At 42.0% G+C, this 18,422-nt stretch overlaps 1 protein-coding gene across 2 annotated transcripts in view; it reads right to left on the reverse strand.

Moving 5' to 3' along the window:
- Positions 1–18,422, reverse strand: part of TRPC3 (transient receptor potential cation channel subfamily C member 3) — a 65,471-nt gene that overhangs the window by 16,323 nt on the left and 30,726 nt on the right. For both annotated transcript variants that reach the window (XM_063136257.1, XM_063136258.1), the window contains exons 4-7: positions 7,621–7,785; positions 6,430–6,646; positions 2,953–3,186; positions 2,194–2,458 (exon numbers count right to left, since the gene is read on the reverse strand). In XM_063136257.1, the coding sequence (XP_062992327.1) occupies positions 2,194–2,458; positions 2,953–3,186; positions 6,430–6,646; positions 7,621–7,785 (881 nt within the window). The remainder of the gene's footprint in view (positions 1–2,193; positions 2,459–2,952; positions 3,187–6,429; positions 6,647–7,620; positions 7,786–18,422) is intronic.

Consider the following 18,422-nt stretch of genomic DNA (forward strand, 5'->3'; position numbering starts at 1 on the left):
GAACAGAATATTAATGAATTCTAAAATAAATACTTCTGTATGATAATTCAATTAAAAAAATCATAGAAGATTCAAAGATCCAAATACAGAGATTTAATCAAAACAAGATGCACACAACATAAACTTTTTTCAGAGGGGAATTTATTCTTTTATTTTTTTGTAAAGTGCCCAGAGAGCTTCGGCTATGGGGCGGTATATAAATGTAATAAATAATAATAATTCCACTGTGCCTTTTTTGCATATTGCTAATTATGTTTGAGGCTGGTGAGCTGCATTAACAGAATTAAGTTTGATAAAGGAAAGCTGAATGTTGCCATTTTTATATCCTTATACACTATGATGCAGTGTTACTGCTTAATTAGCTACTTATTTAATAGAGAAAAATGACAAGATCTCGAAAACCAACAGCAAAGGCTTCAAGAATGAAAGGATAGAACCAACACAGAGATTTGGACAGAGCATTTCCTCTTGCCAGTGGGCGCATTCCCTGAGCAGAGATCTGCTCAGAACGCAGGGAATGAACTGGAGAGAAGAGTTAAATAGAGGGAGTAGGCAAAGAGTGGTCACATGTTCCCTGACTTGAGCTGGGGTGGGGGACATAACCCACCAGGGATGCCTCCTTGCTTGAACAGGGAAAGAGCTCTGAATCCAATCCAGAGCGCCGTGTTCATTGAAGCTTATTAAATTTAATGGGCTTACATATGCTCAGTTCTTTTGGAGTATAGCCAGTGTGTGTGATAATTAAGACCTGTGGTGGTTATTTTTATTTAATCCCATCTGTCCCCATTAGGAACAATGATGGCCTGATATGACTTACTTTGTTGTTTGTAAAGATGATCTTGTATATTGGATTTTATTTCTTATGGAAGCTGACAAGTGAGGCATTTGCCCCCAAAACTAGCATGTAACTACCTCAAATAAATAAACAGAATAGAAAACAGCTGTGGGAGCATGGATATTTTTAAAAGGATTAAAGGTGGTAGGATCTGAGAAGATGTTGGAAACCCAACTATGTGACCATCACCCTAAGGACAGATCAGGTGCATAACCCAATATGGTGCAGGCAAGGAGAAATGAAACAAGCAGAGACCACAAATGCATCCAACAGAACAATAAGTGCTCGATAAAAGCAAGTGATTCAGAAGTGGTGAAGAATCTGCATATATAGAGTGGCTGGACACAGATAAAGATGCCCAGACTGTGGATAAGTGCAATTTCAAACAACACATGTTCATCACTTGCTATGTGCAAGTGGTTGAGCTTTTATATTGTATTTTATATTATGGTTTTATACTGTTGTTTTATATTTTGAATAGTTTTAATTTTTGTGAACCGCCCAGAGAGCTCCGGCTATTGGGCGGTATAGAAATGTAATAAATAAATAAATGTGTGAAGACTTCCTCTATGTGTGAAAAAGTAATTACAGAGCAAAAACTGCAACTTAACCTTTCATATCACTTTGCATGACTGAAATACAAGGCTTTTCAACGAAACTAGTTCATAGTCTCCAATGAAAGTCACAGTAGGTGAATTCAGATAACAAACAGCCACACTTTAGCCATTTAAAACTTTCCACATAGCATGTAAGAAATTATCTGTGGCTTCTGACCAAGCTGTTGAGTCCAACATGACCATGCTTCAGCTTTCTTCAATTTACCAATCCCTGTGAAAGGACTGGTAATGCAGAGCATAACTGCACAGTTAGATACTATGGGCAACCACAACTTCTCCAGGCATTTAAAGGTGCCATATCGTATCTCTGAATGGCCATTGTATGGTTTCTAGCAAGCCCCTTAGTTCTCCTTCCCAGCTGTAACCAAGCTTTAAATATATGCAACTGCATTTTCCAATGTTCAACCCACCTTACCCTTGTCTTCCACTTTCTTCTGTTGCTTTCCATATCTATTTCAAATTGTAATCTGCTTGGAGCCTATTTTTGCCTATGTAACTTTGTAATTTATTAATTTATTTATTTATTTAGTAAATTTATATACCGCCCCATAGCCGAAGCTCTCTGGGCGGTTTACAAAAGGCATCATGATCTGAATCCATCCCAAGGAACTGAGCCAACAATTATTGTGATGTAGATGGATGTGTAAACCAATCCTTAATGCAAACCTCCAACTGATTGCATCAGAAATAGAAGACAAAAATAATTCAGTCTTTTTTGCATAAACATAACTTCTTACTTACGTAGTAAAAGCTGCATTCACTTTGGCTCCAAGATAGTAGGAGTACAATATAAACATCCCAATCATAAATGCAAGAAATACCATAATAAAAAGGACCATAAACTTGAAAATGTCTTTTACAGTCCTTCCTAGTGAAATCTGCAGTGGGCCAAAACTCTCATTTGCAGGTAGAATATAAGCTATCCGAGAAAAGCTAAGCACGACAGCTATTGCATAAAGACCTTCCGATATGATCTGAGGATCAGATGGCAGCCATTTATCTCGAGCTAAAAGAAATGACATGAATGAAAAACTTGATTATTTTAGCCATTTTTCATTGTGCTTTCCAAAAATAAAATATCTGGCATTTCTATGGGTATATATATCTTTATAAAGATAAATGGTTATGGAACGTAGATATTTTGAGTAATTAGTGTTCACCTATATTCTGAGCAGTATTTTCCAAATAAAAGTTTGTCAGTTTTCTTTACAGACTCCAACTGTACCAACTCACACTTGTAAAACTACTTATAAAGTTTAATTGCATTTATTTTAATAATTTTTCAAGATAGTTTGTGCTGCCTTTTAAAAATTAAAGTGGAATAATGAAAAACAATGCACCAGAAACTTAGGGCACACTAAGCTGAGCGTAAACTAAGATGTTGCACATGGGGGATGAAGACAAGGTTATTGTTAAAGAATAGCAGACATAATGCTATTTATTTACAAGGATATTGTTCCTTCTTATGTACCAGAAACATGGCAGCATCTCTAGACTTACCATAAGTAAAATATTCTATGTCTGGTGGAAGTGTGACCACAGAGAGGTCTGGTTCTTGAATATAATTATCCACATAATGCTGTGCTTTTGTAGCCTGCAGAAATGCTAACAGTCTGGCTGTGAAAGCAGCAATGAAAATAGATAACATCCCAAAATCCAGAACATTCCACAGTTGCAAAATATATTCCCGGGGTCCTTCTAGCCAGAGCTCCTTGCACTCAGACCACATCATACCTGAAAGAATAAATGTGACAAAACACAGTCAATAGGTTATTAAGACTGCAGTCCAATACACACTTACCTGAGAAGTAAGTCCTACTAACACGGAGGGACTGACTTCTAAATAGACATGTAGAACAAAAGCGATGCACAGGTGAGAATCATTTAGACCTCTGTGAGAGCTACTTCACACAAGACATACAAAAAATTGCATAAATCTCATTTGACATTTGTCACATAGGTAGGACTTAGATATTTTTATATTGCCATATGATGGCAGCATGCTGCTACTAATTTCCACTGGGAAACCACTCCAATCATACCTAGACGGGATCATATAAAAAGAACCATAGCAAAATCAGAAGTTCAATAAGGGAGGACAGCAAACTGGCATTTTCCACATTTGATGCCCCGATCCAAGCTGTTTCAGCATTTTTACATTATGGGAACACTGTGGGACAGAACCACAGAGAAGCAGTAACTGCACCACTACCGAAACACAATAAGAATGAATCCTTAAAAAAGAAGGGGGAGATGTTGGGCTTCCTCATAAGGGGACGTCAGTTGGGTGGTGTCATGAAACAGGGCGTTCTCCATGATAGTACCCAGATTTGGAATGCCTTCTCCCAAGAAGCACGCCTGGCACCAACTCTTGACACTCAGCACAGGACTAGGAATTTATGAGTGTTTAATTTAGACTGCAGTCAATTGTGCCACTGGCTTGTTTTATTGTTTTTACTATATATTTCTTTATTGTATTTTATTGTTTTAACATTGTTGTTACCCACCCCGGGATTTTTATGAAGTATGAGATATAAATAGAATGAAATACATAAATCTCCCTGGAATCACGTATCTAAGGGTTTAATGCCACATATATGGGGATGGGCTACAAAGCAAATTTTAAATCACAAAGTAGGGGAGAAATCATGTACAATTAAACATGGTATGTCCCATTATATGTCTTACCTTCTATATGCAATGAGGAGTGGAAGGAAGAGGGAGTGCCCAATCCTGAGACCCTCTCCTGATCTCATTGCACACAGAGAATTCATGGGGAGAAGTGGTTTCCGAATAAGCTCTGTGATTTGTACAAGATCATCTGATGAATAAATTGCTGACTTGGAATTTGATCTTTATACCTAATTCACACCTGCATGTTCACCATTTGATGACAGATTACAGCACAAATGAGCCAGCACAGATCATATGTCACATGTAGAATTAGACCTGGTGTAAGAGACTGACATAGTCAGGCAGCTGCCAATGCCCCCATGGACACAGATAATGCTGCTAAAGACCACTATTTATGCTCAGCTTTGTATTTCTTTTCAGACATGCAGAAACTAGAAAGGCTTTCACCAGATCAGGACTCCATTGTTATTCCAGTAAGTGATCAGGAAATAGGGAATGGGGTGTATGAAATAATAGTAGTGGCCTTTTTCAAATGCAAGCTAGCCACTGCTTGTTCCAGGTGGCCAGTTCATCTCAAGCAGGCACACTTCAAGCACCCCAAATTTAGTCCCAGACAAGTGAGAGGTAGGATGTGCTCAGAGGCTTACATTTTTGGTTAGCCCTAATAGCCAAGACAAAAATTGTGGTAACCAGTTCCTTCTCCCCTGCCTCTGCCCAACAGCAAAGGAAGCCTCTCTACTCCCCACACACAAACTTTCCTGTGGGAAAAACAGCTAAGGAGAATCCTGTCTCCAGGCGATGCTCAGCAAAAGGATTCAGAGCCCCTTTCCTGAGGGGTTGGGGACAGTGCAGGTGCTCCAAGGAGTTCTCCTTTCCTGAGCAACAGCTGAAATAGTATCTCACTCCTTCAGAAAAGGGGAGTTTGGGGGCTTTAGCCACTGATCAGTCTCTTTCTCTCTCACACTCTCTCTCTCTCTCACACACACACACACACACTCCACCTCCTCCTCTCTTCTGGGAATATGGCAGCATTAAGTGCTTACAGAGAGCAAAATAAAAACCCCAACTGGATTTTAAAGGCTATAGAGATCAGGAAACAAAACTAGTGACAACCCCAAACTTTGGGGAAAATAAACTGTGTAATCCCCAGGGTTTATGAGGTCAGGTGATCAGTGGAGGAAACAACCCTGTATTTGTGAGTCACACGACCGGGCTACCCTAATTACTTGCACCGCTTTGCAGGTTGCCATGTCGTCCAAACCTGGTGCCTGCTGCAGCCATAGCACACTTACACCCACCCTACAATACATGGGTTGCAGTAGGGGTTGTAGGGTGGATAAAAATCCACTACGCCTGTGCCACTTTTGGACAACATGGCAGCATGTAATGTGACACAGGTAATAATTAGGGTAATCCTAGTCATGTGACCACCACATGTGGGGGCTTTGGAAACAACTGACATTGCATTATTTCCCCCGCTGACCATCGGAAGAACCCCTGAGAAAGATTCTCAATCCAATCTAAGTTAAGGAAAAAGCATAGACTAGCTAATCTCGCTCCCTATTTGTGTCCCTTGCCCTTTATGGAAAGCTTTCTTATAGGTAAGATTTTTTCCCCATATGCATTAAGATTTTTTATTTGCATTGAACAAACAAGGCATATGGAAAGAAGTCTGGTGAGATTTTTGAAACAAAAACTTCAGATAATGTACATGCACCAGCCTTTCATTTCCTAATGTTGTGTCCAAAACATATACAGGTTGCCTACTCCTGTGCTAAACTATACATTTTACAATCTGTACTCTGAGCCATACTGGTATGTATTATTTCTTCTACATGTCTGATCTCTGCCTAGAGAACTACCACTAGGGCAGCATACAGCTATGGTGTAAAGCAGTTTTATCTACAGTAGTGGTTCTCAACCTTCCTAATGCCGCGACCCTTTAATACAGTTCCTCATGTTGTGGTGACCCCCAACCATAAAATTATTTTCGTTCTTCTCTACACGATCCATTGTCATGGGATGGTTTGCTAATGAAAATAATACATAACAATAGCTTTAATAATACAAAAGATGATACATGACATAGTTCAGTCAATACAGTTTCCTAAGACCATCAGAAATATGTGTTTTCCGATGGTCTTAGGCGACCCCTGTGAAAGGGACATTCGACCCCCAAAGGGGTCCCGACCCACAGGTTGAGAACCGCTGATCTACAGGGTCTGAAGAAACTATTTATTTATTTATTTATTTATTTATTTATTTATTTATTTATTTATTTCATTTCTATACTGCCCAATAGCCGAAGCACGGTGAGACGAAGAGATGAGATAAAATACATACCAAGCACCCATACCATGATTAGCATCTCTGTCCATGTGAACCGAGTAGTTTTAATCCTAAAGATCTGTTTCGGGTAATCGATAACAGTTTCATTTGGTAATACCGAGATGCCGTCAAATCTGTCTGACGCGTTGAATACCAGTAGGCCCAAGAAAATAATGAAGGATGCTGCATGTGCCACAAACTTCATAAATGGACTTCGGAGAACTTTTCCAAACTGAAAAAGCAAAGCAAAACACATGTTTTTGTTTTGTTTCTTAAGCTATGCATGCTTTCACTTTTACCAAATATTCCAGAGGAAGACAATTAATGCATCTAAAAATACATTTCAATTGAAGAATACTTCAAGTGCACTAACAGCCATACCTCAGAATCATCTCTTAATATTATTGCTGCATATATTTTTATTCTTTTGTAAAGCACCTTGGAATCACAAGTTGATGAAGGGTGTACCAAAACATTTAAATAAATTCAAATACAGTAAATTTTGGAAACTATCTCTTAGGGAATATTATCCTTGGTGTATAACTAAGCTGGTGTAGAGCTCTGAAAATTGTCTTCATGTTCATCCCCAATCCTTTTATTTTCCAGAATAGCCAACAAAAAGTACTATTACAAAGCTTACTAAGAATGGTATGCTAAACATAAAACGGAATTTGTTTTACTGGTTTGTTATTCTTTACTGTAGCTGTTCTATTTTACTGGGTTTTGCATTACTTTATTATTCTTACTCTAATCCCTTTTAATAGTGGACTTTAAATAGTGATTTTTAAATATGTTATACGTAAACCACTTAGGGTGCAATCCTATTGTTTATGCCCTTGATGCTCGTAAGCCTCCAAACTTGAAGGATTACAAGCATCGAGGGAAGAGCAAGAGGCAGTTGTCACCTCCCCGCACCTCCCACTCTGCATTTTTGCTAGACAGGCTTTTTTTTTTGCCTGTCTAGCTGGGGCATTTCAAAGGAGGAGGGAAGGAGACTGGAGAGACCTCAAGATAGGAACAGTCCATTGCAGTTCTTCAGTTAACATAATCGTAACCACAGTAATAATGTGGCTTGAGCTAGGCATCAACAGAAACATGACAGCAGCATTACAGAGTCTCTCCCTTAAAGAGAGGCAGCCACACCAGCAGAAGGCTTTCTGAAACGGAATACATTTACAAAAAAAAAATACACAAAAAAACTTGTACCCTGCTACATGGTGCAATCCAGTACCCAACGGCAAGAAACGGAAGGCCCAGTGCAACAACCAGCACAACCAGACACTTGATAGCTATCGCCTGTTCTCGTAATCCTAAGAGGTTTTCATACCAGATAGTCAACAGCTGTTGCTGACAGTTCGGATGGGCTACAAACTGTGCGGGGGGGAAAAAAAAGAAAATCAAGTTACACAGACACTGCAACACCTGTAATAAAGCTATTGCAACACTTCATCTCTCCAATTCCTTAAGAACATGGGTCACACAACACAAGAATGTTGAGATGAATAAAGCAGATGATTTCAGTTGACACAAACTCTCAGTTCAGACTTTTCATAAAACCTTTGTGGATCTGTGAACAAGGTAGCAATTCCACCCTCATTACTAAGCTGACTGAGGAAGCTCAGGAAGCAGCGTAAATGCTGCTACATCAGTGGAAATGGAGGTACGGTAACAGGATATTCCCCAGCCAATCCACAGAAAGCTCCAGTGGTATAGGTGTTCCACCAATAGAGCAGGAGTACACAAGACATACCTGGGGTGGAGATACTGATATGCCCCAGGAGCTGCTGTGAATCTACACCAGCGCTAGGGCTAGTGTAGTTAGTTCACCCCATTGCAGTCGAACGTTAAACTAACTTCAGTCCCATTTATTTCAGTGAGCCTACTCTAAGGAAGAATAATACTAGATATGACCCAATGGGAGAGGGAAAGAAAAAGCTGTTTCCATCTCCTGCCTTGCCACAGTGAAACAGAAGGGAAGAGCATGTGGTGGTTGTTCCACCAGCAATTCTCACCCACCCCTTGCCGTCTATGAAATGTGCATTGCTCTGCCCTTGTGTCACAGCCATTAGGACATTTGATCATGTTAAAGGCCAATTTCTACTTAAATTATGGTTTCATATCATAAATTGGGGTATCACGCTAGGCATGAAGTGCTTCTTTTTAATGTGGAATTATAATACTCTCCACTATATTATCTGCAGACAGAAATGCTCTTTAACCACATCAAGTATTACTTTAAAATGGAATAAAAGGATAGATTGTGAAAGAAGTACAATTATTTGTCTCTTTCTTAGCACTACTGTTTCCACATGGAGTGAGATTTTGAGGTGTGTCTGCTTTCAAATGAGTCTTTTGAAGCAATACAGCCAGTGAATAGCTTCATGTTTGAACCTGAAAGGTGCCTAAGATCGTTTCTGTGGAAATTTCAGAAAAGGAACACTTTATCAATATAATTTAGAATATTAAATCAAATGGTTGCTGGTGAGGTGGTTCACTGCCTAAGCCACCAGTGACCAAGACATGGAGACAGAAGGGGTAGGAACATTCCTGCCCTCTTCTTTCAGGACTGGGTCATGAGGTGGAGCTGGCAGGTGCCACAGCCAGCATCATGCAGGTGCACAGTGGCAAAGTGGATGATCATTCTGTTGTGGGCGCAAATGCTGACACGAGAAGGGAAACCATCCACTCAGCAACCATGCATTTTCACAGTGCTGATTGTTGCACCGCCACCTCTACCTCCTGACACCAAAAGGCCTCCCTCCTTCTTCTAGCAGTTGCCAATGGATTCATTCAGCAAACCACTGGCTATTATTGTTTGGAACCGAATGATAGGGTTGGATCCAACAAACACTGATGGAAGGTTAATAGACACTAGTGCTGTTCTGCAGCCACCTCTTGAGTTTTCACTGTTCTCATGCTGCTTCTTGCAGAGAAGTTTGCACAGACTGTTGCACAGGGAGAACAAAATCTTTGGATTTGGTCCTGTTGCACCACCACTTCTTTCACCAAAAAGGAGCTCTACTGTTACAATTAAAACAGGCTTTCTGTGAGCAGATGGGTATCTTTCAAATATCACAGCACAGTGAAAGAGCACATGTTTTGCATGCATATGCTCCCAGGTTCAGTCCCTGGCTTCTCCAGATGATTCCTGCATGAAATCCTGAAGAACCCCTGGCAAGTCAGTGTAGAGCAGCCTTCCCCAATCTGGGGCCTTCCAGATGTGTTGGACTATAACTCCCATCATCCCCAACCAGCACAGTCATTGTCTTAAGCCTGACTTATTATTAGGCAGCTTCCAGAATAACTACAAATCCACCCCAATTGATTTCGTGAGATACAATGGCCATAATCCAACATTGGCATGATTAGGTTCATTGAAATCAATAGTCTCAAGCATACCTTGCTTCATGCTCCATTCTAATGTGGTAGATATGTGGGTCTGCTGTAGAAAGAACAATTAAAGGGTCCTTTGGTACCTTAAAGACCAAGGAATAATAATCTAGCAAGTCCATAAAAGCTAACATCAGATCTATGTTGGATTACAGTGAATGTATCAAAGTCTGAAAAAATACCATCCATCAAAACAATGCAGACAGCAACTCTCCTTTACCACCTCTGATTTTCCTAATAAATTACATGTATTGCACTTAAGAATTGGAGGCACCTATAAAGTAAGAAAATTAGCAAGAAGATCTGTAAATATATTAAGTAATGAGAGGATTCTCATTTGAATTACTTATGACAGCAAAAATGCTTCTTTTGATTGTAATGTTAACAGTACAACTCCACTAATTATTTTATTTGCTTCGTTATGAGTTACTAAAATTATATATTAATAATTTATTCACATGTTCCCACTGTTCTTAAATCTTAAGTATTTGTGATATTAAATGACAAGCTTCCCCAAATGAGTTATTTTAAACTTCTAATGTTTCCTGAATGTACTGATTGCTACTGCCATACAATTTTATGCTATTATTAGGTTTGTTTATTTGGCATGTTGCGGAGTTGCTAACATCACAGTAACACCTCTACAGGCTCAAATGAGATTGGAGAGATGTATTTTCAGAAATAAAAATATTAACTTTGCTATGGGGGCAAAAAGCCACGAGGTCAGTAGTTTCCTAATTTGTTGCAGTATTGAGTGCTCCTGTGAAATATTCCAGCCAGCCATACCCTCTTCCAAGTTATTCAATTTTACACACACCCATACACCAACCTTGGTTTTTCATGCCCCTACCCCCACCCCAGTTAGTCAGCATTCTGTAACCACTGCTGGTTAAACCCTCATTGGGTTGTTTGGGGTTCTCCCCTCCACCCATTAAGTTTTTTTTTCCTAATTTGTTTTCATATTATTTGTCCCAAGCCTACTAATAACTGCCTGTTCTGCACGGAGGATGTGTTTTTTTACTATATCAATTGGCACTTTGAGAATGAATTTGTTATTAGTATACATAAGTGAGGCCCCACAACAAAATGTTGGTGAGGGAGGAGGTGTTTCTACTTTCTCCCCCCATAGAGGATGGGCAGCTTGAGCCCTTGAAAATACTAATTGATCCAAGTATCAGCTGGCCCAATCCACATCTTCAAAGCTTTCCATTCTCAGGTCTTCTGACTCCTGTTTTCTCTTCTCACCGCACACAGCCAGGAGCGTCAGCAGTTGGTTTTGAAGTCTGCTGCAAGTCCTGTTATGAATTTTGAGTGATTCAGTGGACATGAGTGGTCAGGCATGCAGTTCATGCATGCATACACAGTTGTGTTTCAGTTGTTTGGGAGTAAATTTATCCCCTTTTAGTTTTTTTCTCCAGTTTGTTTTCCTACTTTTGTACCCCTCTTGGATCTATGGATTATGCAGAGATTTCCATCTTCTTCGTAGGTGGTGCCATTTTGGCTACATAACAATTGGCAATGGCCAATTGGGAAATAGAGGGAATTACGCTACTCAAAAGTTCTTCTTCCTGAATTATACTGCACGCTGCTGCACTTACTCATAAGTAATTAAGAACGTAAGAAGTGCCATGCTGGCTCAGAACAAGGATCCATCTAGTTCAGTACTCTGTTACACAGTGGCCAACCAGCTGTCAACCAGGGACCAACAAACCAGGACATGGTGTAACAGCACCCTCCCACCCATGTTCCACAGCAACTGGTTCACACAGGCTTAGTGGCTCTAATACTGGAGGTAGCACACAGCCATCAGGGCTAGTAGCAACCAATTCCTGTACTGCTTCTTGTTTGAGTGGCTTGCAATGTTCAAAGAATAGCATAGGAAGACATAAAAGTGAAGTAAGGAGCTCTTATATGGACATACAGTCTTACCCTGGCTACAGATTTCACACTATCGCTTCTATATATGCAACTCTGAATTGCAAATTTAAAAGGAAATCAATGATGGACTGCTAGGTAAGGCATCCCCTTTGTCTTGCTAAAGTCACTAGGGAGCACTAGAACTGTGTGGAATTTGATAGCAACTTATGGGTCATATTGTTAAGCAATATAGCAAACCTGGAAAACAAGTGTGAGCAGTAAATGCCCTGAATACTGAGCATGAAAGTTCAGCCAAATTATTTAAAGAAGGTTTCTTATTTTATCATATAATGGCAGTTGGCGTTATTAGTAGTAGTTTGAATAATACAATAAATCTTCAACACATAATAAAGGCTTAAATAGGCTTAAAAGTAGCTTTCAAAAAGTAGCTTTCAAAAGTAGCTTGTATTTTACTGTAACATTGCTAGCTAAGTGCTAATTAGTTGGATGCTAAATTAGTAAGTATTCACAAAATAATTATAGAGCACCTGCACCAAACAGAAGCAAATTATGTTATGACTTTTAAATTACTGAAAATGAAATCAGAGATATATCCAAGATAAACTCTAGCACATGTACAAATCTTTCAGCATATTTACTTAGACTTCATTTTAGAGTTTTTAACTATGCCCTTAGTAAATAGTCTAAATGTACTCAGACCTTCTTCACCAAGTTTCATAATCAGTGTAGGTATAATGTATTTTCCGTTGCCACTAGCTAACTGCTGTCAGCAAAATTCCATTTGAATTGTTAATTTTTCTCCCTCTTTTTAATGTTCACAGTAGATTTGGCACTTTGGGAGGGAAATCATCATCAAGTAACAGGCGGTGAAGGCTGGAAACTTTCAATCTCCCAGCAAGAAAGATTTTAATTTGTTACTGTGATTTTAAACATGGATGTGTTCTTCACCTTTTAATCTATTCTGTGCTAAAAGAATTTATCTAAATAAGTGGATGTGTGTGTGTGACTCATGAGCTTTAACAGATCACTTATTAAAGCACTTTGGGCCTGTAATGGGATGGAAGATAATAATCACTTTAAAGCTAAATGTGCATTTAAACAGTGAGGATCAGGATGGATGGATGGATTTCCATTTAGACTCTTTAAACACAAATCACTCCTTACTGCACAGATAATCATCTCAGATTGTGAGCACTTTTGGGTTTGTTTTTGTCTTTATGAAAATGAAACTGCATTTCCTATTTACTGTTCATCTCTGGAAGGCAATTTTGTCAGGAAAAGGTGATAAGGCTGCAACAAGAGGGAAGAACAGGATAGCCTACCCAGAGCACAGTGCAACAGAATACATCCTGCTTGACCATCCAACTACTGCTATAAAAGAAGAAATAGATAACCCTAAAGAAAAACAGAAACTAAAAGTGAAAACGGCACTAAGAATTTATATAATGTGCACGGCACAGACACAATCAGGATGTTTCAGCAATACTCAGTGGGGAAAAAAAACTTTTGCAAGAATTAAAGTGAATATCTGAATGTGAGAAAAACCTTGCTGGAGCATACTGAAGACCCACCTAGTCTAGCACCTGTTTCCAACAATGACTAACCTTAGGTTGTGGGATGTCTCACTGGGAGGACACGATATAACAGCCATGCCAGATATATTCTGCATCTAAGCATGGCAGTTCTATTTATCTATCACAACTATTTGCCATTAATAGATAGACATGAATTTGTCTAATAACATAATAATTCTAATTGGAATGCAGTATCTTTTACTAGATTCAGAAGAATGCAGAGCATCTTTGAATGTGAAGAAACAACCTGGGGACTTTTTAATTTGTCCATTTTTCCCATCTGTATAGCATCTGCAGATAGGAGAACTTAGTGAAAAAGAAAACAAGAAAGTGATTTGTCAGTGGATGTTCAATGTGCCTTCTGGAAGCTGTTCAAATGGTACCTGAAGCATATTAGAACTCCTTCTAATAATAAGTAACTTCATTTTCCTTTCCCTCCCTGACACCAAATTGTTACTTTTTAGAATTTAAACATCTCTAAGTAGGGCTACTAGCTCCATTTACTGTGGGGTCTTTTTTCCCTTGGCTTCTCCTTATATAAACTTTTCAAAAGGTTACAACTCAAATAATTTCCCAGACACCACCTATTCTAGTGGCTTCTTCAGAATTTCTATTGGACTGCCTCTCACAAAAGATGTCCTTAACCAGTATTTCTTATCATTCACTATGCTAATCACATCTGCCCTGGGGCTTAGAACTACTTCCATTTAATTCTGAATACAAACAGGAAGTAGATCCATTGAATAAGAAGAAATTGGTTTTACATAGGCAGTTCCACAATATAAAAGACTTGAACAATTTATAGACTGATAACGAATGCCTAAATTTCCCATCCAAAGAATCCATCTTTCCTTCAGTCCCCAAAATTGAAAACGGAGGTTAAATGTATTTCCATTTTATTTTCCTTTATGAGCAAAAGAAAATAAATAACAGAATTTAATTTCTGTTGAATCCTAAACATTAAATGCCATGGCATATTGTAAAATATTGTACAAAAAAAGGAGATTAGTTTAAGAAATAAAATTCTGAAGCCCTTATTTTTGCAAACCTAATTCATAAATTGAGGTCTGCGATTGTTAAAACACACACACACACACACACACACACACAGGAAAAACACCTTGTTGAGCATGTTTCTGTAATTCTATTGGCCACTTTGGAGCAGAGGTTATGACACACATAAAGTAGAAGTTCCAAGCAATAGCATTTCTAGAACGATGAAATTACATGTTGGTGCTAAAAACGTCCTTCCAAACTAAGGGCCTTCCTAGACGAGGCCTTAGCGCGCATTCTGTCCCGGCTTCCCTGCTGTGCGTCCAGATGACGCACAGGGGAATCCGCAGACAGGCCGCGCTGAGGCCTGGTCTTACCCGCCATAAGCGAAGTCGCTTATGGCGCGCCTTTTCCCCAGCTCCGGCCTCAGGCCGGAGCTGGGGAAAGTGTGGAGAGTTCCGCGGCTTTTCGCGGCTCCTCGCTTACTCGCGAGGAGCCGCGAAAAGCCACGGACCTGGCACGATGCGCTGTGCCCATCGTGCCAGGAGGTGGGTGATCCGGGGGGGGGGGGAAGATGGCAGAGGGCGACGAAGGAGACAGCGAGGTGATGGCAGAGGGCGACGAAGGAGACAGCGAGGTGATGGCGGAGGGCGACGAAGGAGACAGCGAGGTGATGGCAGAGGGCGACGAAGGAGACAGCGAGGTGATGGCGGAGGGCGACGAAGGAGACAGCGAGGTGATGGCAGAGGGCGACGAAGGAGACAGCGAGGTGATGGCAGAGGGCGACGAAGGAGATGGTGGGGGGGGCGGAGGGCGACGAAGGAGATGGTGGGGGGGCGGAGGGCGACGAAGGAGATGGTGGGGGGGCGGAGGGCGACGAAGGAGATGGTGGGGGGGCGGAGGGCGACGAAGGAGATGGTGGGGGGGCGGAGGGCGACGAAGGAGACGATGAGGTGATGGCAGAGGGCGACGAAGGAGATGGTGGGGGGGCGGAGGGCGACGAAGGAGATGGTGGGGGGGGCGGAGGGCGACGAAGGAGATGGTGGGGGGGCGGAGGGCGACGAAGGAGATGGTGGGGGGGCGGAGGGCGACGAAGGAGACGGCGAGGGGGGCGGATGGGGGGGATTAAATTAAAAAAAAACCCTTACCTTCTCCGGCGGCTTCGGGCCCCACATGGCCCCTTTAAAAAAAAAAAAACATGGCCGACGCTGCAGGGCTTCCGTCGTCCCTGCGGGTCGGCCGTCTAGGAGGCTGGGCGGCGCGCGTTAAACTTAGCACGCCGTCGCCCCGCCTCCCTGCCGGCTTATCCCGGCAGGTCTAGCAAGGCCCTAAGATGCCAACTCACTCACACAATCCATTGCTATAGAGGTACTTTATTCTTAACAGCACTATCTCAGCAAGTAGTATAAGCGCCATTCTCCATATAGAGTGCTCTTGGTAGAGTTCTCATGACATAATGGTGCACAATGCACAATACCAATGAAGTCAAAAGTCCTAAAAGATTACAAAAACAGTAGGGCCTTGAGGATACAAAGTTTTAAAAAACCTCAGGATCTAATTCGTTGACTCGTGCTCAAAGGTCACATACTTGGAAAAACCAAAAGTTTTGTTTTGTTGTGTTACTGAGTGAAAATCACACTTGTATCTTTCCAGATCACTCAAGGATACTCTGCACACCATCTCCACAGCGACTTCCCATGCTCTCCATTTGGCCCCATTCTGCACAATCAGGATTGCTAAGATACATCTTTGCAAATAGAAGGAAACTTTTCCCCTAGGAAATACAACATCAGCCTTGGGAAGGCAGCGATGCACACTACAGAGCCTGCCTAGACCCATACATTCATTGTACCCCATAGGTTCTGTGAACAGGAAAAGGACCAGAACAGCATGAAGTATCTGGAATTCATGCAGTGCAGGAATCAGATGCATTGTATCAACACATGAGGTCTCAAAATAGAAAGCTCTTATAACATACGAATATATACATCACAAACTTTAAAAAGAATCAAGTGTTAAGGGATGAGTTTAAAGAAACTGACACTACCCAGATCACAATTAATTTATGCACAGCAGTGTAATTCAGTAGGTCTGCTTTAACAGGTGGCTCACTTTAACACAATGTGATTTATAACAGAAGCCATGAAAAACCTTGCTGTCTCCAAGAACATGACTGTGAATGTAGACCCATTCAGACATAAATAAATGTAGGTGTCACTGTATTTCCTCCCTGTAGTCATCTACCATTACAGAGTTTTATCATAAGTGCTGATCCAAGATGATTTTCCATAATCAGCAAACAAGCTTTTGGCTTGAAAGCTTTATAGCTATTTTTTTTGAGAGAGAGAGAGAGACAGAGAGACAGACAGAAAGAGAGAGAGAGAACAGACCTCAATGACACATTTTTTTTCATTTGGGAGATCTAAGTCAGTAAAATCTACTAGAAATATGCTAATACCTCTTATAATACTTCACATGATAGCAGACACCTGTACAGACAGTCCAGAAATTCTAAAACTGACTTACAACCACATTCAAGGTTGGAGAACAAGCATGCTAGCTCTGTCCTTCCCACCTCATTCTCCACTCTCATCACCCTCCTTGCGATCAGGTCAACGTCTGAAGCAGGGAGCCTCCTATATCCATAATGGCTCTCCATGTGATGTAGAAGATTGGAAAATCAGGGTTCGTCGTTGCATGGAAGGCCTCCACAGATGGAAGAGGCTCCCTGCATCAGATGATTTCCCTGAATATAAGGAGGGGGTCAAGAACGGAGATGGAAGGATGGGCAAAAGTAACGTGTGTTCCCACCATCCCACCTTTTGTGTTGTTGTAAGTCAGTTTCAGAACATGTGATGAGGGGTAGCCTGTAGCCAAACACCATTATTTCAGGCCTAAGATACACATCTAGAAATCAATAGGAATTAACAAGACAGTCAGTGTGGTGCAGTGGTTAGAGTGTTGGACTAGCACTGGAGAGACTTGAGTTCTAATCTCCACTTTGCCATGATACTCATTAGGTGACTGAGGGCATTACTAGACGAGGCTGTAGCGCGCGTTACCTTCCGCAGTCATGTCGAGGCTTCCAGATGACGTTCACGAGGATCCGTCGTTATCCTGCGGTGAAGCCTCTTTCTCCCGACTTTAAAAAAGTGAGTTCTAGTGCGCCTTTTCCTGCCGGCCCGCGCTAATTTGGAGTAGGTGTGGGAGGATGTGAGGTCACTGCAGTCCGCACTGGTCAGGAAAAGGCGTGCTAAGGGGAGTGGCCAGCGGCTTCGGTCAAGCCGCCTCCGCCATTTGCGCCCAGTCCGCCAGCTGGGGCAGCGCAGCTGAGCGGCTTTTTTTCTTATTCACACAGTGGCAGTTTGCGCAGGAACGGAGGAACGGAAAAGTGGCTGGTGTGCTGCTGGGCGTGGGTGGAGGATGGGTGGGGGATGTGCACCTGTTTTTTCTACTTCAACCTCTGCGTGGGTCACTTTTCGGAAAGGCAGGCATCCCACAGTAATGGGAAGTTGGTGACTCCTCACGGTGGGCAGCCACAGCAGCCGAATAATGGCGGTGCTGTATGCTGCGCCGAAGATGTAAAGGCTAGCGGGGACTGAGGGGGACGCTCCAGGCATGAAGGGCTGTGTGCCTGTTGGTGTGGGTACACGGCTGGAAGAGGGCACAGCTGTTTCTGGGCTGCTGCCATGCCTACGCCTAGATGTGGGTTGGCTCCGTGGGATGGGGGGGAGGGCACAGAGGCGGTCATCACCACCGACACTTCAGAGGCATGATGGGAGATGTAGGCACAGAGTGCCCATGCAGACGACTGACCTCGGGTCATATTACACCTGCCACGACCCCCATCAGGAAGTGACCGCATCAATGTTGACCCTCAACACCGGCACTCGCTGGTGCCTGAGGGGGCTGGTACGCAGCAGCAGCAGCAGCACTTCAGCTGCCACTGCCACTGCCGCCGCCGCCGCGGCATTGCTGACGGCTGCGCAAGCGATCTACGCTGTTTGCGGTCTTTCGGACTTGCGCAAACCGTGCGGCGAGCGGAAAAAAAAAACCGCGGAAATCAGGCCGGTGTGGCTGCACAGCCGTGCTCGAGGCGGCAGCAGCACAACCGGCGCAAACTTCCACCACAAATCTAAGGAAGGTGTGGATCATGAGGCGTCACAGCCGAAC

This window comes from Elgaria multicarinata, chromosome 10 (genome assembly GCF_023053635.1).
Source record: "Elgaria multicarinata webbii isolate HBS135686 ecotype San Diego chromosome 10, rElgMul1.1.pri, whole genome shotgun sequence".
NCBI lineage: Eukaryota > Metazoa > Chordata > Lepidosauria > Squamata > Anguidae > Elgaria > Elgaria multicarinata.